The 25,616-nt window shown below is 42.1% G+C and overlaps 1 protein-coding gene across 3 annotated transcripts in view; it reads right to left on the reverse strand.

Moving 5' to 3' along the window:
- Positions 1–16,633, reverse strand: part of LOC137376399 (serine/threonine-protein kinase VRK1-like) — a 113,492-nt gene extending 96,859 nt beyond the window's left edge. For 2 of the 3 annotated variants that reach the window (XM_068044885.1, XM_068044883.1), the window contains exons 1-7: positions 16,179–16,633; positions 10,006–10,146; positions 7,230–7,285; positions 4,646–4,715; positions 4,233–4,320; positions 4,029–4,137; positions 2,097–2,189 (exon numbers count right to left, since the gene is read on the reverse strand). In XM_068044885.1, the coding sequence (XP_067900986.1) occupies positions 2,097–2,189; positions 4,029–4,137; positions 4,233–4,320; positions 4,646–4,715; positions 7,230–7,285; positions 10,006–10,146; positions 16,179–16,284 (663 nt within the window). In that variant the 5' untranslated portion in view covers positions 16,285–16,633. The remainder of the gene's footprint in view (positions 1–2,096; positions 2,190–4,028; positions 4,138–4,232; positions 4,321–4,645; positions 4,716–7,229; positions 7,286–10,005; positions 10,147–16,178) is intronic. The other variant, XM_068044884.1, reaches the window with a different exon arrangement.
- Between the last annotated feature and the right edge of the window lie 8,983 nt (positions 16,634–25,616).

Genomic DNA, 25,616 nt, shown 5'->3' on the forward strand with positions numbered 1-25,616 from the left:
AGTCTGCATTCCTTGTACTTAAGGGTGCAGAGATGAGGGCCATACCAGTGCGGTTAGGGTAGGGTGATAGACTAATAGTTTTATCGGGGACCAGGGCATCAACAGTGGAGGTGAGGGTGTAGCTAAATCTTTGGTTTCACTCCATTTCCCAGCCCCTGATCTGTAAATCCAATATGATTGCACCATGGACCTGGAATTTCAGTGCCATACAGTTTTTGAACTGTTAACAATAAATGTTCTTACCTTACTGAATAATCCTTCTTAAATTTAAAATATCAACTGAAATCACAAGCCAAATGCAAGTATGACTCCACCTCTGAAAGAACTTGGAAATAGAGTCCCTGCTGAAAAATTTCAGCTATGCACCTATGAGCTTCATACCACAACCAGGACTAACAAATGCAGGCCTAGGTTGATGCTGAAAGAGCTTCTGATCTCTTCACAAAACATCTCCAGGTAATAAAGGATCCCCAGTGTGGCTCAGATAAAGTCCCTTGCCATCCGTTTTCTGCAATAGTGCAATTGGATGTTCGTGTAGACACTGTCGGTCTTTGAATACTACCCACAGGGACCTCACTGAATTACTCTAAACCACAATGTGACCATAGTGTTAAAGGGATTTCCAACACATTTAACATTACTGAAGACTTAGGGCTGAATTTTATCAGCACCGTAGGGTTGAGCAGGGAGGCGGGGGGCCCATAAAATAACGAGGAAAGGTAGGGAGTGGAATGACCGTCGCTTTCCTGCACTATTGAATTTTGTCAGGGGCAGGGAAGTGGCAGGTCAGCCTTCCCACCCAGAGGCCAATTGAGGCCTTTAAGTGGCCACTTAAGAGCCTCTTCCTTCTGCCTCTGGTATTTTACCAGTGGCTAGTGAGAGCCCCGCCACGTCGGGAGGCCACCCAGTAAAACCACGGAGGGCCCCTGGCAGCAAAGGCCACCCCTGCACCAACAACCCCCAACTCTGCCCTCAACAACCACTGCAACCCCCCATCCCTTGTGGGGGCCTGCCTGACTGGCCCCAGCAAGCCTGCCCCACTTACCTGCACTCTGGGGCTCTAGCGCTGCACCCGATCGTGCCGCTGGGCCCTCCGATTGGCTGGCAGCTCTTGGAGGTGGGATCCCCGTCCTTAAAGGGATGGGGCGCTGGCACCAGGCAGTTAACTGCCTAAGCGCCATAAAATGCAGCCAGGTTCCCCCAAACACCCAAGGCAGGGTTCCCCTCTCCTTTCTGGCCTGTCGTCACCACCTGCATAAAATTCAGCCCTCTGTTTCTGATTGCAAACTCAGCAAAACTAGTTATATAACATTATGAGACATATTTCCTTGTCAGTGACGTTTATGTACGAACGCTTAATATGGTTGTGCTGCATTCCTCTACACATTATTTTTAGGTGTCTTTAACCTATTCATTTTAAATGCATTGATGGTAGTTTAGAAGTAATGCACAGCAGAGTGTAGTATAGAAATGTTAAATACTTGTGTGTAAACTTTGCCAATCAAAAATTATATCCGCAAAACATGATTTGAAAAATTCAGGTGTTACAATAAACTACAATTTCTCTTCAGTTTTCTGGCAAAGCTGCTGAGATTATTTTTTCTATCAGAAACTATAGAACAGTTTAACATTGATAAAATGGTTGGCATTTCTCTTCACTGGGATTCTTACTCTATTACATTGCTTCATGCATAATATTCTTGCAAGTACCTTTGCATTTACTCTCCATTCAACAGCTCTCCTCAACAGAGTGCATATCTCGGTCAGTTATCTGAGCAGTTCAGCAATGTCACAATACAAAAAAAATAACATGGCAAATAAGACCTGAAATGTATTAATATTCATGGGGTAAATGCTACGAGAATCTAACACTTAGAGATCTGTCATATTCAACACTCCACAAATATTCATATAGCCACTGTTAGCAGCTCCCATAGGTTTGAAAAAAATAGTTGAGATTCCTATATCAGCCACATCACTGTAGCTTTCACCTTTTATTCTTATGCATTTTCTCTGCATGACTTTTTTTTTCTCTTTCGTTCATTAACTAAAACAAACACTCATAAATATGTTATCAGAAGATGGATGTACAATACCTCTTTGTGATTTGTGAAGCCCAGAAGCAAGTTTGCAGACTTGATATCACCATGGATGTATTCGTGTTCGTGAATAAATTCCAAAATATCAAGCTGTTTTTATGTTATATAAATACATAAATTTAAAAAAGAATGTTAGTCTGCAAGATACAGTGAACAAAATAATTTCTTACCGATGATAATGTTACATTAAACAGTACAGCATTGAGATATATTTCCTGTACATCCTCTAATCATAGGTTGAAATCTTAATTGGAGACCATTTGAAAATTGCAGTTAATATAATCACAGCCCCTTCCAAGGCTAAACATCTGTCAGTTCAGTGTGATGGTACTGTGCTAGTCATGTCAAAAACACACCAAAATAACTACTACATCTGTGACATTTAAACCAATTCCTTTCCTCACTTCCAAATTTCTAGACTAAGAACTTCCTTCAGGAAGTTAATGAATCATGTTGATATTTGGTTCCATGGATTCTAGTGGCACTCTAATACCTCACAAAGGCTATTCTTCTCATGCAAGAACCTGAGTGTTCTCTGCATGAGGTAATCATGCCCAAATCTAAACCAGAACTCAACAAATTCCTATACATCTGCACCTCTAGCAGGAGTCTCTGAATAGTAATCTACAGAGGTAAGCCATGCCAAAGTGGCTGAGGCTAGCATGTCCACTGCTATCCTGGCTGACAGCAATTCAGCATTGATAAAGGGTTTAAACATGTTTCCTGATCTGTATGACTCAGTAATTTACCCACACCCTGCATTTAACCTTCACCAATGTTAACCATTTTAGATAATTAACACATGCATAACATTCATAATGAGCTGGTCCTTCATTTTTTGCCCCCACTCTAAGTAGATAGAAGTTTTAAAGAACCTAATTTTCAATAAGATTCTAATATCATCACAACTACAATTGCACTGTGACATAATGAATCTACAGGATCCATTACTTTCAAAAATACTTGCAACATCCTTGTAGATAATTAATATGGCGACATAATTAATGGCATTTTATACCACTACTATGACACAAATACCTTTGAATGTAGCAAATTGCAGAATTTGCAATTCAGTAACTGCAGCTTCAAAACTTCCACAGAAATGCAGAATACCTTAAAATCTGGAACATTCAATATTTGCAGATATGTGAACTCCTCCCTTACCCTAAAGGTATTACCTCTAATGGCATTAAGAGCCAACTATATAATGTGAAACTGAAGTCACATGCGGACCTGACCAGTTAGCAATGCAAGATTCCCTTCCCTGAAGGTCATTAGTGAATGAGTTCAATTTTAGCAGTAATCTGGCAGCTTTCACAGTCATTCTCTGGTGCTAATTACTAGATTTATTGAATTGAATTTCCTAACTTGCCACAGTGGAATTGTCAACTTATAATTTCTGGGTTATAGTCCAGTGCCATAACACTAGACCACCGTACATGCCCATCACAACCCCTCTGATTTTTCAGCTGGAAAGTGATGAGCACTGGGAAATCTGGCTGATATTTTCTCTCTCCAGCTCAGGGGTGATGAGGGCAATTATAGTACCCAAGCTGCTGGTCTGTCTGAATTAGAAACTCAGCAAAAAAAATTGGGATCAGACTGAATCTACATGTCTCAGTACTACCCCATGTGATGTATTTCTCTACTAGGCCACAGATCATTTTGAAAACATTTTCATTATTGCAACCCAGTAGGGGAGTAAAGAATGGGCCATGTAAGGGTAGGCGCCTGCCTACCCTGTTATATTAGCAGCTGGCCTTGCCCATCTTATTTTGCCAATAGTGTCCCTCATTTACCTAGATGCTGATCTTGAAGCAGGGTGTTCAGTTCATTCACAGTGGCAAAAAAGGATTGGAGTTCAGTGTGATTCTGGCCTCCTATTGGTGCAATACATGATACAATCATCATTTGTGTCCAATTGCTTACCAATCGACTGCCTATCTTCAAAACAGTTGCTTTACTCAACTGGTTTCTACTTGCTTCCAACACCTTTTGCAAATCTACACCGAGTCTGTCTAATACCATGAACCTGTAGCTGTACAGAAGACAAAAATATGAAAACCATGTCATTATTTCAGAGAGATAAACCTGACCTTGGCCAGATTGACATTAGATGTGGAGCTTTCTCACCTCTTCCCACTGTGCTCAGCCAACCCTGATCCCCAGTAAGTAGGAATTCCCAAGAAACTCAACTGGTGTTCTTTCATCCACTTCTTCACTGATAAAGAAATATACCAACAAAACCCTCTATTAAAATACTTATATTTTCTTTTGATGAGCACAAGCAAAATTAGCTTATTCCTTTGTGGTGTCCTGTTTAATCCTGTTATCTTTGAAGTAGCTCTGCAATTATGTTGAGTAATTATTTTCCTCATTCATATGCTACAGAATAAAGATGATGATGATATGTGGACTTGTAGCCCTGAACCTACTGTAGCACTGTTTTAAAAATATATAATTACTTAAATTTCTACTCAATCATACCAGTACAGTCCCACAAATACAATGCGCAATTAGCACACTCTCACTTCACAGGTACCTACTGTGCTCAGATTTTGCTGCTCTCTGATAAAATTTCAGCTCTGTGAACAAGGGTCCATTTTCCTGGTGCTCCTGAAAACAAGAAATACCTTTTATATTAGAGCTTCATACATAAAAGTAACATAATTAGCAAAATAAGTACATAGCTCTTCTTGTTTCACCTCTATTGCGTGAAGCAGTAACAAACATATCTATTCATGGACTGGTTCTGCTTGTAACCCAGTGAGCAATTGCACTTTATCAAGTAGTTCTGAGCTCTACAAACTGGGAAGCTCCCAAGTTCAAACCATAATCCATGCTGAGGTGGCTGGACTGACACAACAATTCAGTATCCCTGGGTTAAAACCAGTCACATTTCCCAATTCCAGTAAGTATCTGACCACTCCTGTACAATAGTGCGGGCATCAGTCAGGACAGGATCTTCTTTAGCTGTGATTGATGCTACAAGAGACAGATAGTCTATTGACCCTTATTGTCTAGATTCACATGTGAATAATAACTACTTGGGTAAAACACTGCAGGAATATTATCACTTGTGGACCTATACATTCCACTTGCTGCATGCTCACGTGATCTTAATCAGTGGAAGTGGGCAAGCTGATCCAACCCTGCAAACACTGCCTGTGCTGCACATGTTTCATCTGCTGAGTAGTCACTGGGAGCGGGGAAGGACAGAGGAAAAGAGAATGTAGATTTCTCCAGATTTCTTTTCTGCTTTCTACTATTTGTCCATCACTTGTTACTATGCCTAATCATAAAGCTAAATTCTGCAATCTGGGGGGAGGGAAGGTGGAGGCTTCTGGAGAATGTTCGAAATTAGCTTAATCAGTAGAAGAAAAGAATAATTGGACATGCATCTACATCAAAGACAAATTGCATTTATATAGAGTGTTTAACATAGAAAAACATCTCAAGGTGCTTCACGGAGGCCAAAGAAAAACAGATGATGATCCAAAGAATGATATTTTAGGAAGGGCGATTAACAGCTTGGTCAAAGATTTGGATTTTAATGGAGTCTTAAAGAGGAGAGAAAGAGAGGAAGTGAATTTCAAAGTGTGGAGCCCACATGACTACAGCATGGCCACAAAAGATATGGGGAAAGGAGGGGTTTAATCAAGAGTCAAAGGAATGGAGAATTCAGACAGCGTTGCACGGTCAGAGTTGCAAACACAAGGATAAGAATTTTAAGTTTGAGTTGTTAAGGGACTGGGAACCAATGTAGGTCAGGGAGGAAGTGGGGTAAATGGCAAATAGGATTTGGTGCAGGATAAAACATGAACAGCAGAGTTTTGGATAAGCTGAAGTTTAAGAAGGGTAGAGGCAATATTCCATCTACAATTTAATTGTGCATGGCTAGTTTTTTCAGTGCACGGTCCCTTTAATTTTTTTTCACATAGCCGTGAACAAAGAACAAAGCCTGTGTGGTACCTTTCAGGCTCCTCACAGCTCAGCAGGAACACTGAATGGAGGTTATGAAGCTGGTCAAGAGAATTTTGGAAGTAACTGAGTGTGTGTGTGATAAAGACACAAGTGGTAATTGGAGAAGTGGTGGATGATTTTACGGAAGGTTAAATATGCAGCCTTTGTGATGGAGAGGATTATGGGGTTAAATACTCAATTTATGGCCAAAGGATGGCCAGAATGCCAACAGTCTGGTTCAGCCTGTGAGAGCAGTGAGAGAAGGAGCTTAAATCAGAGGTAAAGGTATGGAGTTTGTGCTAGGGGCTGAAGATGATGATTTTGATCTTTCCAATATTAAGCTGATGTAAATTATAGCTCATCCAAAAGTGGATGTCAGATGAGCAGCCTGATAATACTGAAGCAGTGGAGGTTGAGAGAAGGGGAAGAGGTAGAACTGGGTTTCATCAGTGTATGTGTGGAATTAAATTGCAAGAAGGTAATTAGCATTGTGTCACAAGCAGAATGTTAGGGCCAATATTGTTTATATTGCTCATAAATGATTTGGAAATGAAGATAGAAGCTAAACGATCTAAGTTTACTGATGTTATACAACTGGGCAGGACTTCAAATAAAAGAAAAATGTTGAGTAAATTCAAGAGAGATTTAGAGAGAACAGGTGATTGGGCTAACAAGAACAAGATGTTGTTTAACATGAAAAAATACAAGTTCATGAAACTGGACTAAGAGAATATTCTGCAGGACTATAAGAGAATGGTAGTAGATAACAGGGTGTAAAACAGGAGGAAAACCTGGGGGTACTCGTAGATAGTTTGTGAAATTATAAACATAGTACAATTTAACAGCAAAGAAGACAAATAAGACCTTTGGGTGTATAGTCACGGGGATAGAACATAAATTGCTGGGATAAAAATGAACTTGTATAGAACTGTGATGTGCCGCCATCTGAAGTTCTGTATACATTTTCAGCCAACATACCAATATGGGGGTATGTTAGCTTTGGAGAGGTACAGCGTCATGAAATTAAACTGATCAAGCACTTGAGCTATGAAGAGAAACAAAGCAACTGAGAATATATAATTTAATCAAACACCCAGGAGCAGCATATGATTACAATTTCAACTGAATTGAAGCTTAAAGAGTTCTGAATGTAAGTGGCGTACTTACTACTTTAATGACATATTCTGCATCATCCCCAACATCCTTCTCTGTCGCAGGAGAAGCTAGAAATAAGGCAGAAGAGATCAAGGTAAAACAAAATCAGAACAATAGTAAACACTGCAGTGATTATTGATACAAAACACCAGCACTGGGCCCTCAACTTGAAGGGTGAGGTTGAAATCTCAGCCCCAACTGCCAGCTGCTCTAATGGTTGCTCCAGCAGTCAAACTTACCCATCTCAGCCAGGTCACTTTCATAGACTTGTAAGCATCTATTTTTTGTAGTACTTTGTGAAAGCAAAAGCAATACAATGAAATCCTGCAAGGCATGCTCCATTATGGTGTGCTCACTCCACAGAAAGGGGGCAATGTTTGCAGAATGGGGATTTCCTCAATACACCACATTATGAAATTATAACCAAACGGTGCAGGGAAATTCCAAAATTAAATCATTAGATCTTTGGTCTGTGTCAAGTTAGTTGATCTCAGTCAAGCTGCTGCTGGGGATGCAACAACTGGCCATACCACCACCAGGCAGGGCAAAAAAAAACAAACATTAGAAAGCATGCCTGATACTCAGTTTGTAAAAAAGATGAAAAAATTCTATCTACAATCAGATTAGAAACTTGTACTTTATCCAGTTATTACTGTATATCTCAGTTGTTAAATAAAATACATGTTGAATAAGGTGCCGATAGTGGTAAATGTAAAAATAAAATTGGAACCACATGTTTATTATAACAATTATAACAAGAAGAAAGGACTAGGAGTAGACTATTCAATCCAATGAGCCTGTTCTGTCATTTTGTTAATGCTGGCTGTTCCTTAACTTATTTCCCTCCTTTTCTCTATATCCTTAGGTATGCTTATTTCTCATGTAATACCAATCTTCCTTTTAAACACTTTGATAGTAATTCAGTTATTTCAATCTGGATATCATCCCGGGAAACCACCATTAAACCTTCTTCAAGGTCAGAATATCCCTCCCAAGGTAGGGAACTCAAAACAAAATGCAATGGAATAGTGTTTCCTATTGGGTGCAATAGGCAATCCAGGCGCAGATTTCACTCAAATTTGCATTGGTTTTCCAAAGTGAAGTTATGGTTCAAGTTTCTGTCAAATTCATTCGCACAGTCTCAAATGCAGAATCTCACATGATCCAGCACAATTAGGAAGTGTTTTGAAATGGATTTTTTCCCCCTTGCATTAAAATATATTCACTGACGTATTTAAGAGTGGTAACCTGCTGTAGTTTAACTAATACAGCTAAAATTGGGTTTACCACAAAAATAAGCATTTTTACTAAGCCTCTAGTCCAACACCTGAGTAACCCGATTTTAAATAACTGACGATGACTTTTAAAAACTATACAGAACCATTTACTAGTTTCACTGGTATATACTAGTAAGTTTCTCAGTGAATTAATTATTATTTAATATTTAAAAACTTTTAAAAGGTGCCTATTAGTGCCTTTGAACCGAAACATCAGCCTAATTTGAAGAGCCTCCTCGAAGGGCCACAAACGGGCACAATCGCCGGCATCTAACCATACTCATCAATTTGATCTGGGGATGTGCCCAGTTTTGTGGGTGGCACTGGCTTCCAGCGTGATGTTTTTTAAACCAGCATAAAAGATTGCAGAAACTCAATTTGCGCTGAATGTAAAGGCGCTTGAAATTCCATGATCTTTTACATTGGTTTGGCCATATTCCAAACAAATCACGTTAACCAGATAACATCCACCAGTATCAAAGATCAAAACCACATTTACTGGGCATTTGGAAGAATGACCATACAGGAGGAATATATGATGATTAATTCACTATGTATTTGTTGCAGCTAAAAGATACTTTGTTGAATTCTCTACCTCTTGGTATACTTATGTTATTATTGTATCAACAACAATTTATAAGTCTATTTGGACACCACTATTGGGGTTCTTGAGTGAGAAAGTGACAGTGGAGCTGACCAGAATAATGTGATGACTTCATTTCATTGGTTGGCTATTTAATAACATGGGTCACCCTTTAACTCTGATGAATTTCACTATATTCATGTAAATATGTCATTGTATAGATAATAATTGATTATGAATAAATAAGCTTTCCTCTCCATTTCTTGTTTGATACATGACATTGTATATTATTCTGGACTGGAGTAATTAACTATATTTAGAGCTGTGCATGGTTTCTGATTGCTAAAATGATGATATTGATCGTACATTTGCTACAGATGAATTAATAAACCAATATAAAAATTAACAAAGGATATCCTTCGCACACTGCTATTGGCGAACAATAGTATCATGATATAGCAGGAATAGGGGACAATGATTGAAGATTTTGGGCAAGAGATGCAAGGGGAATGTGAGGAAGAACTTCAGTGCTGTAAATGGCTCTACAGTGTTACTCTATGACTCTAAATGCATCTTGCGCAGGGCAGAATGACTTTTGCCTTCATAGTTCTGCTTCTATTGTTTTCAATGAGCAAGCAAAATGTCAATACCTCAGCAACTTAATTGACATAAAAATAAATAAAATTCAAAGCAGAGAATCACTAAAATATCAAGATGGATTAAGTTTCTTTTATATGATGATCTGAGATAGGCAATTCCAAAACTTCTTGCATTTGGTTCTTATGCCCTCAATTGGCTCTTTGGTGCAAAGCAACAACTCAGTAAAAAAGACTATTAATAATTAACATTTGCTTTAGCTAAATCATCTTCAAAATCTCAAGCTTTCTCAACAGAAATCGTTGTGAAATGGCTCATTATGCTTCCTTACCCAAGGATATCAGCCCAAATCCACCTTTGCCAATAATTTTCCCAAGCTTCCACTGTTTCTTCTCAGAATCCATCAGAATCAAGCCCTCAGGGAGAGGATCAGGAAGCTTCTTTCTCATGCTGCCTTTGGGTGGCATAATATCTAACAAAAAGCAAGATGAGTTTTAGTTCTATGTCTGAAAGCAGTTTATTCAAGAGTTCTTCTTCCACTTAGCTTTTCTCCTTCCTTTTCCAATGTAAAGTTAATTGACTACATTATATGAATGTCTACATGTGGCCTGATAAAACTGTAGGGATGCCAATCAGAGAATGCAGAACACAGGACTCTGTCACACCTTATTCTTAGAGATAACAACATATAAACTTAAATCAGTTAAAGTTAATGACAATGTAGCTGTTAAAGAAATTAGATTATAGGTAAACTTCAAACTCCTCATGGTCTTGTCCCATCCTACCTCTGCAACCTGCTCTATCCCAGCTTGCAACATCCACTCTTTCAATTCCAGTCTATGGTGTATTGCCTTCCCTCCACTACCGCCATCAGGGACAAGACCTTCAGCTTGGAATTCCCTCTTCAAAACCATCTTAGGTTACCCTCCTAACTCTGCCCACTTCTACTCAATCTTCTCTGTCGGTCCCTGGGATATTTCCATAAATTAAAAGCACTGTATAAATGCAAAGTGCGATATCAATGAATTGTTGAAAGGGAAGTATCCATATGTAGCTTGATAGGCAATATTTATTGTTAGAGAGGCTAATGAAACAGGCTTGAGAATCTGCATTAATAAGATAATGCATAACAAGATGTACCCTATTGGTTTGCATCATGACATTGGCTTGGCTGTAAACTCTTCCTCTCTTCCTCAAAGGCGATGGAAGCAGAGTCTTTTAATATTTTTAAGGCAGAGGTAGATGGATTCTTGATAAGCAAGGGGGTGAAAGGTTATTGGGGGTAGGCAGAAATGTGGAGTTGAGGTTACAATCACATCAGCCATGATCTTGTTGAATGGCACAGCAGGCTTGAGGGGACGAGTAGCCTACTGTTGCTCCTAATTCGTATGTTCATATGTAAACTAAGCTGTGAAGTAATTAAATAACCTGTTTTTTGTGTATCAATGAATTGTTTGCCACTTTAGTAATCTCTGCAATTTATATCCTAATCAAACTTGATAAACCCTGCATAGGAAGTATTATAGCATGAAGAAAAACTTGCATTGACATAGCATCTTATCACATCCATCAACAAATATCTCATATCAGTTCATATATGATGAGATACTTAAAAGTGCAGTGACTTTTGTTGCACAAACAGGACACACTTTTGCACACAGCAAGATCCTGCAAACAGCAATGAGATGCAGTACTCCCACAGTACTGCACTGAAATGTCACTTTGAATTATGAGCTCAAACTCCAGGTATAGGGTTGTAAGGGTCAGAATGTTCTTGTGACTTCATGGTTTCAAATCCCTCCAAGGCCTTGCCTCTCCCTATCTCTGTAACCTCCTGCAATCATACAACCCTCCGAGATATGGAATTTCAAGCACCGTTACATTCAGTACTGCAATTCTGGCTTCTTGCGAATCCCCGATTTTAATCGCGCCATGATTGGGGACCATGACTTCAGCTGCCAAGGCCCTATGCTCTGGAATTCCCCCCTCTCGCCCCCTCTCTTTCCTCCTTCAAGGCACTCCTTAAAATCTACCTCTTTGACCAAGCTTTTGGTCATCTGTCTTAGTAGCTCCTTATGTAGCTCAAGGTCAAAATATGTGCAATAATGCTCCTGTAAAGCAGCTTGGGATGTTTTACTACATTAAAGTTGCTATATAAATACAAGTTGTTGTTTTTGTTCTGTCCTATCTGGTTGGAACTTTATTCCTTTTAGGAAAGGATGCTAAATATCAAGGATAGTATTACAGGTTTGTGGGAAACAAATAACAGTGAAACCAAAACAGTAAGAGTTAAAACTTCATTTTGTATTGATATTGAGTAATTCTTAAAAGGCAGGATTTTTGTGATTTTAGGTTGCAATGCATTTCCTGTGTTTAGAGCCCATGATAAGACGTGGTATCCTTTCCACTCAGTCAATCATCCTTTATAAGAAAGCACTTCCTGTAAAAACCTCAAGCTAAAAGCAATAGCGAATACCGAATAAATGTGTAAGTACATTCACAGCAGAAACAGAACAGTAAGGACGCGCTTTTTGAATGAAGACCAACTGACAATAGGTCTCTGATGTATAATGGCCCAAATTCGCCATCATTACTTCACTGAAACTGACATCAACTTTGGGACTGCACATACGCACAGCTTAATATGGAAATCCAGAAGGTGCTGTCAGTGATTCTACACTCCTCCAGAGAGTGCAATGTTGAGGCACCCCACAGTACAATCCCTAAGCAATCAGTGAGTTGATAAACTTCCACTTTTACACTGTTAATCATGCTGTAAAATCCTTGAAAAAGTTACACCTTGTTGAATGAGATGTAACTGGATTTTTAACAGTGCAGTAACTTCATAATTACTGCCAAACACTTTCACTGACCCTGATGAGGTAATTTTATAATTATGTCAAATTTCTCCATTATAACAAGAATCCACATTTTTGATTTTTTTAAAAGTTTGTTATCTTTATTTTAGCTTCTATCTTAATGCAATCATAAGCATTTATTTTGCTATCTGAAATTTAAATTAAAAGTGAAAGGATTCAGTGCTTTTAACTTCCTGGCTTGGGTTTTTGAGAATATTCAATGATTTTTTTATTCTTTCATGGAAGGTGAGTGGTACTGGAAAGGTCAGCATTTGTTGCCCATCCCGAATTGCCCTTGACAACTGAGTGGCTTGCTAGGCCATTTCAGAGGACAGTTAAGAGTCAACCACATTGCTGTGGGTCTGGAGTCACATGTAGGCCAGACCAGGTAAGGACAGCAGATTTCCTTCCCTAAAAGGACATTAGTGAACTAAATGGGTTGTTATGACAATCAATTATAGTTTCATGGCACCATTACTGAAACTAGCTTTCAATTCCAGATATTTTTATTAATTAAATTAATTTATTAATTAATTGAATTTAAATTAGACCAGCTACTGTGGGATTTACACCCATGTACCCAGGGCATTAGCCTGGGTCCCTGGATTACTAGTTCAGTAACATTACCACTACACCACCATCTCCTCATTGTTTCCTCCCTATTTGCTGACATCACTGCTGTTGGATGCCTCAAGATCCCCTTAACTTAGTGCCAGAATTAAACTGTCAGGAAAGAGGAAATCCGTGCCCAGAGAGAACTAGATCTTTGTGGGGCAGCTTACTTCCAGCAATGAACACCATTGCTTCACTGCTCATTGCAATATCTAGCCGAATCTAAAAGCCATAGCCCACTGTAAGGAAAAACAAAGTCAGAATGACATAGGAAAGGATTCAATTGTCGAATTATTTAAGGAAAAATGAAGCTGTGACCCTTTTTACTGATACCATAGACTTCAATGGAGAGCATATAATTGCTTGAAGTTGCTTGGTTATACAACCATCAGAGAATTTAATGATTTCATACAACTGAATCTCCACTGGTTGGTGACAGTTTCCACTGCGAGTGTGCATTGAGAAAAAAAACCCTATTGTAAATCTATGGGCTGCATTCTGAAACTCAGCAGTACGTTACATTTTTATATTAAGTTGAAACCAGTAATTGCTACGCTGCTGTAATTCTGAAGCTAACTTACTACTTAATTTGGAATGGTCATTCTGATAACCATGTTGCTTTCACACATGTATAGTTAGGAAAACAATGTAATGTTTGGAAAAAAAACTGCATACTCAATCCAATGAGGGCTTACAGCTTGGGAATAATACATGAAGGATCATTTGTACAGGTTCATAGGTGTCCTGCAATGTTTGTCTTAGATTCTGATGCTGTTGTAATAAATCCTTTCTTTCCCTCATGAACAACTTGTATCAGAACTAGTTGATGAAAGATCACTGACCTGAAACGTTAACTTTGCTTCTCTCTCCACAGATGCTGCCAGACCTGCTGAGTATTTCCAGCACTTTTTGTTTTGTTTCAGATTTCCAGCATCTGAAGTATTTTGCTTTTATTTTGTATGAATAATTGTCTAGATGCTGCTGTAGTTCTCATTAAACCTGTCATTTTCCCTAAAGCCTTATTGATCAGAAAGTCAATCAAAGAAATGACATTTACCTTGCATATACCTTTCCATGTAAGATCATAAACACACAAGTTTACTGCATTCATTTATCTACTGGAGCACAGTTACATTTATTAATTTGCTGATAGTTTCCAATTAGATTTCAGAACAAACCCAACATTAAAAACTCCAACTTCTAATTTCAAAATTTTCATGTTCTGAATCAGCCTTGGAGATCAAATCATGCTTAGTCAACCGTCCAATGGCACCCTGGCTGAGATTAGAAGGTTCATTTTGTATGGGTCTGTAAGCTACTTGACTATCACAGAAATGTCTTGCTCTGGTGTCTGCATATATACAGTTTCTTTTAAGTCTCTCCATTGAACCCTATGCCCGAACCAGTCCCTGCATGCAATACTGCTGTGCCCAGAGGACTGAAATGCAGGTTTCTTCTAATGCACTTGCTCAAGAGAGGAGAGATTCATTGCAATGTGCACAGGTACCCCTGGTCATATGAACCCAGCATAAATCAGCAGGCCAGCAGTAAATTAAAGCATCAGATCTGCCCTGCTGCTACAAAATTCTGATATCTTAAATGTAAACTGGTAGGGGAGCTCATTATCAAGCTATTCCTCTGTGGAGAAGGACATTTTAAAAATGTTTCAGACTCTGCACAGAGCAATTTAAAATTAATTACTGCAAACGTCTGCAGGACTGAGAGATAAGTGTGACTTACCTTGTCATCTCCAGCCACGCTCTGAAGGAGATTTTTCCCTCTCAGCTTTTAGAGTACCTCACCCCAGCACTTTAAGGCCCCATTGGCTCTGTTTCAGTCTTAAATCGATTGCTTACACTGATTGTTTTGAGATTCTACATTCATACTATTTTGTGCAGAAACTTGGGCGTAATTTCACTGCAGTTAGATGGATACAGTGTTGGGTGCATTTTGGCCACGATTTGCTCATTGTGCCCTTGGAGGAAACTCTGATTTCTTTTGTTTCTTTATTTGTTCCATTACCACCCATTTTGCCTTGCATCATCATCCCTTTTGTCATTTACTCTCTCCTGCCTTCCACCCTATCACATACCTTTTGTTCTTTCCTACTTTCCCTGCTCCTGTAATTGTTTAAAACCTGTTATATCTCCAACTTCTTCATGTTCCAATGAAGTGTCAGTGACCTGAAACAGTGGCCGGAATTTTACGTTGGGCTGGAGGCCCCGCCCACTGGCCAAAAAAAGTCAGTGGCGAGCCCGCCTCCGCCAGGCTTGGAAGCCACGCAATGATTTTACGCAGCCCAGCCCTTTCATTGGCCTCGGTCAAGACATCTGCCCCTATGAGGCAGGAAGTCCCACCTCCAAGAGCTGCCGGCCAATCAGTGGGCCAGCAGCTCTCAGTCCCAGCAGCTCGACTGGGAGCGGTGGCCACTGCTGGGACTGCAGCCAGGGAAAGGAGCAAGAGGGACACCGGCCCAGGGATGAGGGTAAGTGTGTGAGGCCTTGTCAGGGACAATCGGCTGGGCCACGGTGAGGCAAAGGTGACTGTTTAGGGAGGGGCGGGCGACGCGCCATGGGGACCCTCCATGGGGCACAGGGTGCCCAATCAGGAGCCCCCAGCCAGAAAGCAGGCCACCAGGTTTTACTGAGCAGCCTCCTGAGGCCTTGAACCGCCTGCGCGCTGCTGGTTATATACCAGCAACAGTGGGAGGAGGCCCTTAAGTGGCAGTTAATTGGCCACTTAAGTGTCTTAATTGGCCTGGGGTCCGGAGGCCGCATCTCGCCGCCACTGCCGCTCGTAAAATTGCAGCAGGGGCGGGATGATGACGGGAACAATGGCCCCCGCCTCCCACTCAATTTTACACCCCTCCCCGCCTCCAGCCCCCTCCTACCGGGGGTCGTAAAATTCCAACCATTGACTATGTTCCTCTCCACAGATGCTGCCTCTTTTGCTGAGTAATTTTCAGCATTTTCTGTTTTTACTTCCAAGTTCTTCGAATAATAATTCAGTTGTTTAAAATATCTGATATATTTACTTGTAGTCTCGTTACTATTCAATATCATGGGCCTATTAAAAACAGATGATGCATTCATGTCAAAGACAGAAGTTTCCATTTTGTAACAGGTAAATGAAGTAAGCATGTACTTTACGAAGAGCCTGAAGGTGGAAGTGCAGGTAACGCCGAGCCTTTGATTGACAGCTGCACCGGGCGACTCGGCCCGCGCACTGAGTCCAGCTCCGCCCGTCTGCCAAGTACCAAGCTCTCGGCTGCTCGCTTGACTGAATCGCACCGGAAGCAGAAAGTGGGAATGTTCTCTGAACCAAAGTCCGCGTGAAGATTGAGATCTTTGCAAAAGTCAAAATGCTCCAGCCGTTAAATGGGGTAAAGCTGATGTTTGATCCTTGAGCCCCGGCGCACGGTCTAACTTGATTATCTGTGCAGAAGTTTCGAAGGCAGTCTGACGTTCTCTCTGGAAATGTGATACCCGCGTGACACTTAATGATCGAATCGGAAACTGAAACTGGGCATTGAATTGACTCAGAGTTTTCTTCTGTGTGCAGGGAACTTCCTTTCACAAAAAAAAATGGGGATGGCGAAGCAATTTTAAACATTTGCGATTAGCTTGCAGTTCTTTCCTAATGTGGTCGAGTGTTGAACATTGTAGAGAAATAAAAGCTTTCATCTTGGCCCCATTGTTGTTATCCTGGTTTGTCAGGGGTTATGAGTCTATGAGTTATGGGAAATGTTACACTGGTGCAGCATAGGTATTGTTGTGACATTGCGGTTTTGACATGATGTTGGGACGAAGTAAAGGGATCTTTACTTTGTGTAGCTCTGCTGTTAACCTTGGAATGTTTGATGCTTACCATTACCCAGCACAAACCTTAATAAGCACAGCATTCACAAAGAATTAATAACAAAACTGAGGGTAGGCTCACTGGATGAATTCCTAGTGTGTGCCGCAGTCTATAAAAGCATCATCCAGCAAGTGGCTTACCAATTTTTTCCCACATAAAGCAAATAACCAGCAATCTGTTAACTGAATGATACTGATTTTCTCAAATGTAAGTAAATAGACATGAAATGTACCAATGAACAAATAATATGCAGTAAAAAAAAATCTAGCAGTAAAACTAGCAAACAAGCAGCAAGCTCCATAGTCCATCAACAAAATTACTGCCAACATTTTTGAACGTACATTAGGAGTGAATTTCAACAGGGGTTCTGCTAGTTTGCTGTACTATGGAAACCAATATAAAGTGTTTACGCTGTTCTTTTCGGGGTTTCCGCAGCTCTTCTGCTGAAGCTGTGATGGACACTCAGAGAACACCCAGAAAAATCCACCTCCGTAGTTCTAATAATTAGCATGCAGCTGACCACCATTAATCTTGACACCTGCCGAATAGAGCAGGTCTCCTACAGAGTGATCCAGGCAGCGGAGGCATTGTTTCAGCACGCCAGTATTCTACTCTATCACATTTTCTGTGGTATTATTGTATGCATCCTGTGCAGGTGAGGGGTTTGCACACCAGAGGCATCAGCCATGTTGTCAGTGGGTATCCCTTGCCGTCCAGTAACCATCCTTTGATTTGTTGTCGTGGCTCAAATGCAGCTGGCAGGGCGCATTGCCACAGAAAGAAGGCATCATGAATGCTGCCAGCATACCAGGCATTGACCTGCATGATTCACTACCAATGGTGACACACCAACTGGATGTTGAGGGAATTCAATTCCTTTCGGTTCTGGTATAGGGCAGAGTTGACATGCGGCAACTGCAAAGCAATATGTATGCAGTCAGTGGTACACTACGCCATGGGTAAGCCTGCAATCCTAGCAAAGCCACATGCTTACACCACTTGCTTCTCTCTGGCAAGAGATGCTGTAAATATCTCCATCTCCAGCCTGGAAGAAACCAGATGCATAAATGTTCATTGCCACAGTTACTTTCACAGCCACTAGCAATGAGGTGCTGATTGTATGATCGCTTCAAGAGTGATGTCCCTTTAAAAACTCAGTATGCTAATGAGATAAGTACTCGGATGTAGTCATGTGACTAGAAGCCACAGTCACTAACACCCTAGACAAAGGTTCTGTACATAGGTTGTATTGTATATACTAGTTTAGCTGTTAATAAACCTGTTAGAGATCTTCAAGGCACTGGAATCCACGTATCTCATTGTGTTACTTAAGATAACACAAAGAACACATGATATGGTGGCAGCAGTGGTGAAAAGACCAGCTATAATCTTGAAGACCACTGGCAAAACAGCAAACCAGTGAAGAAATTTTAAAACAAGTACCTGAAAAGAGTGAAAGAAATACTGGCCCAAACAGTGGAAAGAAGAAAAAACTTACCTCCAGCTGTGGGAGACAGAGCACTGAACAACAGGCTGCAAATAAATTCCTTTGATTTGCAAAAAGTTAGTGAGGATGTGCGAGGCATGCCAGAGCCACCAGCCACAACAAGGTAAAGAACCTATACACGCTCATGAGATTCCGTCAGTCCCTTGGTCCAAAATCGCCACTGATCTATTTACCATGAATAGAGACGACTTTATCTTCGTCACCAATTATTTCTCGAAATTTTCAATTGTCAGACAGGTAAAAGGCACTTCAAGCGTGGTTATCATAGACACATTGAGTGCCATATTCAGTCTGCTCAGTGCACCTGAAGAAATTATTTCTAACAATAGGCCACAGAATATAGGCAGACCTTTCAGGGATATGTGTGCCCAAATGGGGCATAAACCATGTGACATCCTCACCACATTACCCTAGATCTAATGGTCTTACCAAGTGAACAGTTCGCACAGTTAAATCGCTTATCCTGAAGTGTAGGACAACTAAACAAGATTTTCGTGTTGCCATGTTACACTTCAGAGCTACACCTATGGATATGGACTTACCATCACCAGCACAGATCATGTTTGGCAGACAAGTGCAAACGATTCTGCCATGCCATCATCTGTCCAAATTCTCCAAGATGCAGGAGACACTGCTCAACAAGGGAGAATGAAGATGGCGCATGACCGGCATGCAGTGACGTAACTACCTCAGCTACACGTAGGACAAAAGGTCAGGGTCAGACACCCCACAATGACAACATGATTACCCACACAGGTATCCAAAGTATGCAGTAAGCCTAGGGCCTACAAGGTTACAACATCTAGCGGAGCAGTGTTGAGGAAGCAAAGCCAATTAAGGGAAGTGTGCAATACTCCAATTGCGCACAGCAGACTCGAAAGAACACAATGAGGGTGTGACAGAACAACAGGACAACAACCACCACATTGACAAGATGTCTGCAAAGCAAAAACAGCCAAGGGTAAAATCCACATCTCCAGAAGGTTATACCATAACAAGGTCTGGAAGAGTTGTCAAACCACTGAAACGATATATGGACTCTTAAGCTTCTGCATTTGTACATTTTGTAATCTCTATCCCTGTAGAACTAGTTTTGATGTTATCCAATTTTATGTGCTTTTACTTATAGCATATGAGACTTATCTTTGGAAAGAAAAGGAATGTTGTATGATCGCTTCAAGAATGATGTCCCTTTAAGAACTCAGTATGCAAATGAGCTAAGTATTAAGATGTAGTCATGTGACTAGAAGCCATAGTCACTCTGTTAATGTAATACTCAAGACAAAGTTTCTTTTCATAGTTTGTTCTGTATTGTATATACTAATTTAGCTGTTAATAAACCAATTAGAGATCTTCAAGGCATTGGAATCCATGTATCTCATTAAGAAAGCATAAAGAGCACATGACAGTCCTTACCCTGCTCTGAGGTTGCAGTGTGGCTGCAACAAGTGGCAAATTTCACTGAGGATTTCCTTACTGAAATGCAGACGTCTTGCATATCATTCCTCGCTGAAGTCCAGGTTGGAGATTTGCTCTCGGAACACCCTCAGCATATATGGCCTCCTGCTGAGAGCCCTACTCCCCCTTCTCCTCCTCCTATTTCCAGCAGTTTGTCCTGCTTTGCATTGCCTCGGTTCATTTTCCAAACCATGCTGAAATCCAAGTGGAATGCCTACAAGTGCATCCATGTCTAACAGCAATTGGTTTGTGCAGAAACCTTGATGTCTGCAAAAATTCCTATGTACTGCCGAACCACTCTGTAGACTTTTGCAACTTGAACCAACTACTGAAAGCACCATACACTTGTAGAATCATTGTCACAGTCAGAATAAATCAAGCAAGTCCCTTTAGGTAGCATTGGTGGCAGCTTACAGATAGAGGTAAAAGGATGGAAGACAGAAAGACTGGGAAAAATACAAAATAAAGTTTGGAAAAGCAGGAGACATTTACGCAAAGAATTTTTTTTTGTCATGAGCAATGCCACAGGGGATTAACTGTTATACATTCTTTGTTGCACGTTATAAGGCTCCTGTCATTTTAAAAGAACACATTCTCAGACTCAACTTAAACAATGCCATAGGAGATCTGATAGTACTTTAAAAATAACATTCTGAAAAGTATATTTGATGCTTCGAGCCTTACTGAAGACAAAATGCAATGAAAAAGGAAAATGTCAAAAGGCATGAAATTTAAAAACTAAATTTTTACCTTTTTTTTAATAAAACCTTGTGTTTCATGAGATAATCCCAATACACTGATAAAGATATAAGCAAGTTATGGTAAGGTTGAATATTTAGGAAAACTGAAAACCATATTTTTGGGTGCAATTTGGGTTCTCAGCTAAAATTTCACTGACACACGTTTTCGGGTGGTGGGGGGTGGCGACTTCAGAATTTGTGATCTGTCCACACCTGTTCCTGTTGAGACAGGCAGCACACAAACTTTGTGCTGCCTCCTCATTTGTATGATTTCAGTGTACAGCCCTATGCAACCCACACTGCTGGCTGGCTGCACACAATAACAGGTGGCCTACACTGTGTGAAGCTTGCATGTGTTCCACCTAGCCTCCAAATCTTAAAGGGAGTCTGTCCCTCTTAAAGGGAAGCTACATAGACAGAAAGGAAGGACAGAAATTTATTCTGCACTTGGAGGTGGGCACAGAGGTGAGATAGGGGGCAAGGAAAATGGCACGGGTTGCTGTTCCCAATGTTGCATGGGCCACCTACCATTTTGTCTAGTGCAGGGAAGGCTGAGGTCGACCTTCCTGACCCAGGCCAATTGAGGCCCTTAAGTAGCCACTTAAGGGCCTCTTCCCGCCTCCACCTCAATTTTGAGGGAGGTGAAGGGGCCCACTGCTGCTAGGAGAGGGCGGCCTCCTAGCGGGGTCAGGGGTATCCCTCCTTTGGATGCAATCTAGCGTGTCTGGAGGGCCCACACTCAGTGCGATCACCGCCTTCCGCTGGGAAAACACCCCCCTGCCACTCTCACCAACCCTCCCCTCCCCCACCTGAATGGCCTTGCCAACCCCGAGCCCACTCACCTGTCCCACGGTTTCCTTCTTCGGTGCTGCAGGGCCTCCTGCAGTACCTGCAGTCACCACTGCTCCCAATGGCGTGCCGGTACTGCAGAGCTGCTGGCCGTCTGGAGGCGGGAGGAAGCTCGTCCCTGAAAGGGATGGCGTCCCCGAAGGTGGACAGTTAATTGACTGCCCACTGTGGAATGGCCTCAGGAGTCCGACGGAGGGCCAAGCGGGTCTGCCCCTGCCTTCTGGTCTGCTGCTGGGACCCCCGTCGCAAGAGTAAAATGTAGCCCGAAGTTGTTGCTGACTGCCAGTACTGCAAACGTCTGCAATGCGAAACAAAATAATGGAGGACCACGCCAGCAAGACTGTTCACAGATGCCCTGTTGAAAGCTCGGAGGTGAACAGGTGGACAGACACCATGTTTCTGGGGGCAGGACATGAGGCCCTCAAGAGACGCCCTTCGAAGGGAATGGGAGCAGCTGGCCAGCAGGGAAGTCAGCTCCCAGAGTCTAGCTCCAATGAGCTGGCAGCAGTTCTGGAAGAAGTTTAATGACCTCACACAGGTGGTCAAGGTCAGAGAATGCATTTTCAAAGGACATCTCATACCCACCATACCATCAACCTCTCATGCTGCTCAATGCACCACAACCCCATCACTCACCCAGCAGCAGTCCCTAGCAATCAGGACTTACACCTAACATTCAGGTACTCCGCCACACCCTCATAACGATGCCAACTTCACACCCACATCTCGCTGCCTCCACATACCTCCAGCTATTCAGCTTTGGTAGGCACATCACCTAAACACAGGGCAACGCAATCACTGACATTCTGCCCTCTCTCTTGCAGGACAAGATTCCCACATTAGAAGGGAACAAAGCTGAAATGGTAGGGCCAGGTATGCTTTCATCCCCTGAGCCCGATGGAGAATGCGTAACATGGGGTCTTCTGTGTCAGAGCCTATAGCATCTGGTGTTGCCAAGAGCATTCAGAATGATGGTATATTATTGCCTCATGCCCCTTCTCAACTACCACCTCACCCTCATCTTGCTATTTGGCAAGATAATGAAAGCTGCAGATATTACCACGGACCTCTTGTTTTACACCCCACCTCACATGCCTCCACCTCACTTCAAGCCTCCCTTTCAGATTTTCTACTTTCAGTTACCCAAGAACTGCCACCTGCCAGCACACTAGAATCAGAAGGAAGAAAGAGAGAGAGAGAGCAACACCAAACCACTGATGAAGAAGCACCATTATTTGATATAACACTTGGAACCATCAGTTCAGATTCTGACACCGCATGTAAAGTCTAGTATAGAGTCGGGATCTGCACGTAGTGAGTTACCAGGCACCAGTAGGCTACAGCCCCCCAGGCCAAGGAGTAATGATAGCTCAGGCCAGCTCACCGAGGTGTGAGGTCACAAATGAGTTCTGCTACAGGGGATTCAAGTGAGGGCTTCAATGGGGCTGCACACTGGAGAAAGCTGATAAACATGTACACCAAGATGTTTGGTGCATTGGCAGGCTTAACAGCTTCCTGTCACTGCCAAGGAGCGTGAAGAGTACAGCTCCAATGTGGCAGAGGGCATCGTGCAGAGTTTGGAGCCCATCCCTTCTAGTGTGGAAGTGGTAGCCAACTCCATGACAGCACTTGTGGATCCGCCCATGATGCAGCATCTGGTGGTCAATGTCTCAGCTTCCATTGCAGCACAGGCAGAAGCCACTCAATGTCTCAGTGCTGCAGTGGAAGCTCAGACTGAGGTCATGAGATCCATATCATGCAGACTCAGACTGCTGCCATCACAGCTGTGGAACTCAGTGGTCAAAGGGAATGCAGGCTCTTGCAGCAGGCCAGCAATTCGTCCTCCAGAAGATTATTAGGATTGTTGAGGGGCTGCCCTGGAGGAGAGGCAGTGGCACCATGAAGCACAAATCTGCCGTTTTCTCTCTCAAGATGACAGCATTCATGCTCCCACCACTGTCACTCCACCAGTGCCCTTGCTGTTGCCTCTCGGCCAGCCAGCCCGGACTGCTGGTACCCATTCTGAGATGGTGGAGTTCGAAGCCGGACCTTCAAAAGCTCAGAGCTGCTCGAGGCCATCTCGCAAGGCGATCTGCAGTCTCCCTCAGTGAAAGTCAGCAGCCTTTCACCATCCATACTGCAGTCACTGGGTACCACTGTGTAGCAGCATTAGGAAAAGCAAAGATACAAGGAAGGCAGACACTAAGGGAATGCACAAGGGTGAATATTTTACTTCTGTTAAGTGGGAATGGCAGACAGCATCAGAATGAAGACATCGTAGCTGCTGCCAGAACAGCGAGCATTCACCGACATGTTATACTGTGCATGGTCACACACCAACTGCACATTAATGGAGTGGATGCGCTTACAGTTCATGTCCCTTTACCCATTGACATAAGAGGCCCACAGAGCCAAGTGGGTGCAGTTGATGGCTCCCGACACCATTGGGAATACTGTTATCCTGGCAAATCTATGTGCCCACTTAGCCTGCTTCTCCCTCCTTAGAGAGAACATGACGTACTCACTTCCCTTCGCATATAGGGCTTCCATCACCTCCCAGATGCATCGATGGATGGCGCACTCTGAGATGTTCGCTATGCTGCCTGCTCCCCCGGAAGGTTCTGGTCACTGTGACTTTTACAGCTATTGGCAGAGCCATGCTTGTCCCAGTGTGAGGCTCCAGCCGTATTGAAGGAGGTGGCACAATTTCTCCTTGGTGAACCTGAGTCACCTCAGGCAATGCTCCTGGCTCAGACAGAGGTATGACAAGTGCTCTCTAAAAACTTGTGGTGGGTAGAGCCTTCTTCTCTTCCTCCCTCTTCACAGAGCTTCCCCCCTCTGCAGTCTCTGCTCCATTTTTTGGTCATGTTGCAGACCCAGAGATGCTGCAACGACAACCCCCAAACCTCTTACAGACTACAGGTGACAAATTCCTCTGCTCTCTCTGAATGGATGCACAAGCTCACCAACAGATCTCCAAAAACAAGCCACAGTACTTCCACAAACCTCTCCACAGCAGAAGTAAGTCAAAAACACCCCAACCGCAAGTTGCATGCCTGTCCCTTTAAATAGCATTAGTAGAGTGTGGTTCCTCCTGCTGCTGAACGCATGTTCAGCTGAAAGCAATTCGCACAGGTATTCTGTGGACCTGTGTGGTGGAAGTTTCAGCAACGTGTGTTGGATCAGCCAGAAGGGTTGACTGATGTCACGATACAACCTCTCCTCACTCTACCAGCAAATGCATGGCATACAGAGGAAATGGCCAACAGTACAGCTAATGCCATTGTATACCTTCCAGGCTTCAGCAGCGCTGCTACAAAGCCCAATTTCATAGCCTCAGATTCCTGATTTGTTTAGTCTTAACTTAGTCTGAGGTGGGTTTCTGTGAAGACGAGGTATAGTTACAATTGCTGAGTTTGAGTTGCTTAATATTCTAAAAAGGTGTTGGAGCGAACAAAATTAGCATGCAAATCTGTCGTTCACTGGAATACTAAACAGTGTATTAGTGTGGCGCAAGGTTCCAGTTTAGTCAATTGTACAGATTGCCTCAGCTTCAATTTTGTGAATGATCAAATCATTGAATGTTGCAGCATAAAAGGCCATTTGGCCAATTGTGCCTGTGCTGATACTCCGAAACAGCTATCCATGTCGTTCCATTCTGTCTTTTCCCTGCACCCTAAAAAATGTTTATTTTTCTAATATTTATCCTCTTTCATTTTATTATGGATTCAGCTTTACCACTGCCTCTAGTAAGGCATTCCATGAGCAAAGAGCATTGCGTTAAAAAAACTACTAACCACTAACCTTGTTTTTTTTGCTTTTGGTGAATACCTTAAGTTTAAAATATTGCCATCAGGTTTGACACTGTCTTGTAACACACTCTTGGGCATTTGTAATGCTTTTACTATTGTGAACACAAATGATACAAGTATTTGACAGAACATTCAAACAATGCCAAACTGCTATTAATGCAGGAGACAACTGGCAGTCAATCAATTGTCCATTGTTGTCAGAGATTGTAAGCAAGAATTGCTTGTTGACAATCACAATGTGAGGTTTT

The sequence above is a fragment of the Heterodontus francisci genome, chromosome 13 (assembly GCF_036365525.1).
Source record: "Heterodontus francisci isolate sHetFra1 chromosome 13, sHetFra1.hap1, whole genome shotgun sequence".
Lineage (NCBI taxonomy): Eukaryota > Metazoa > Chordata > Chondrichthyes > Heterodontiformes > Heterodontidae > Heterodontus > Heterodontus francisci.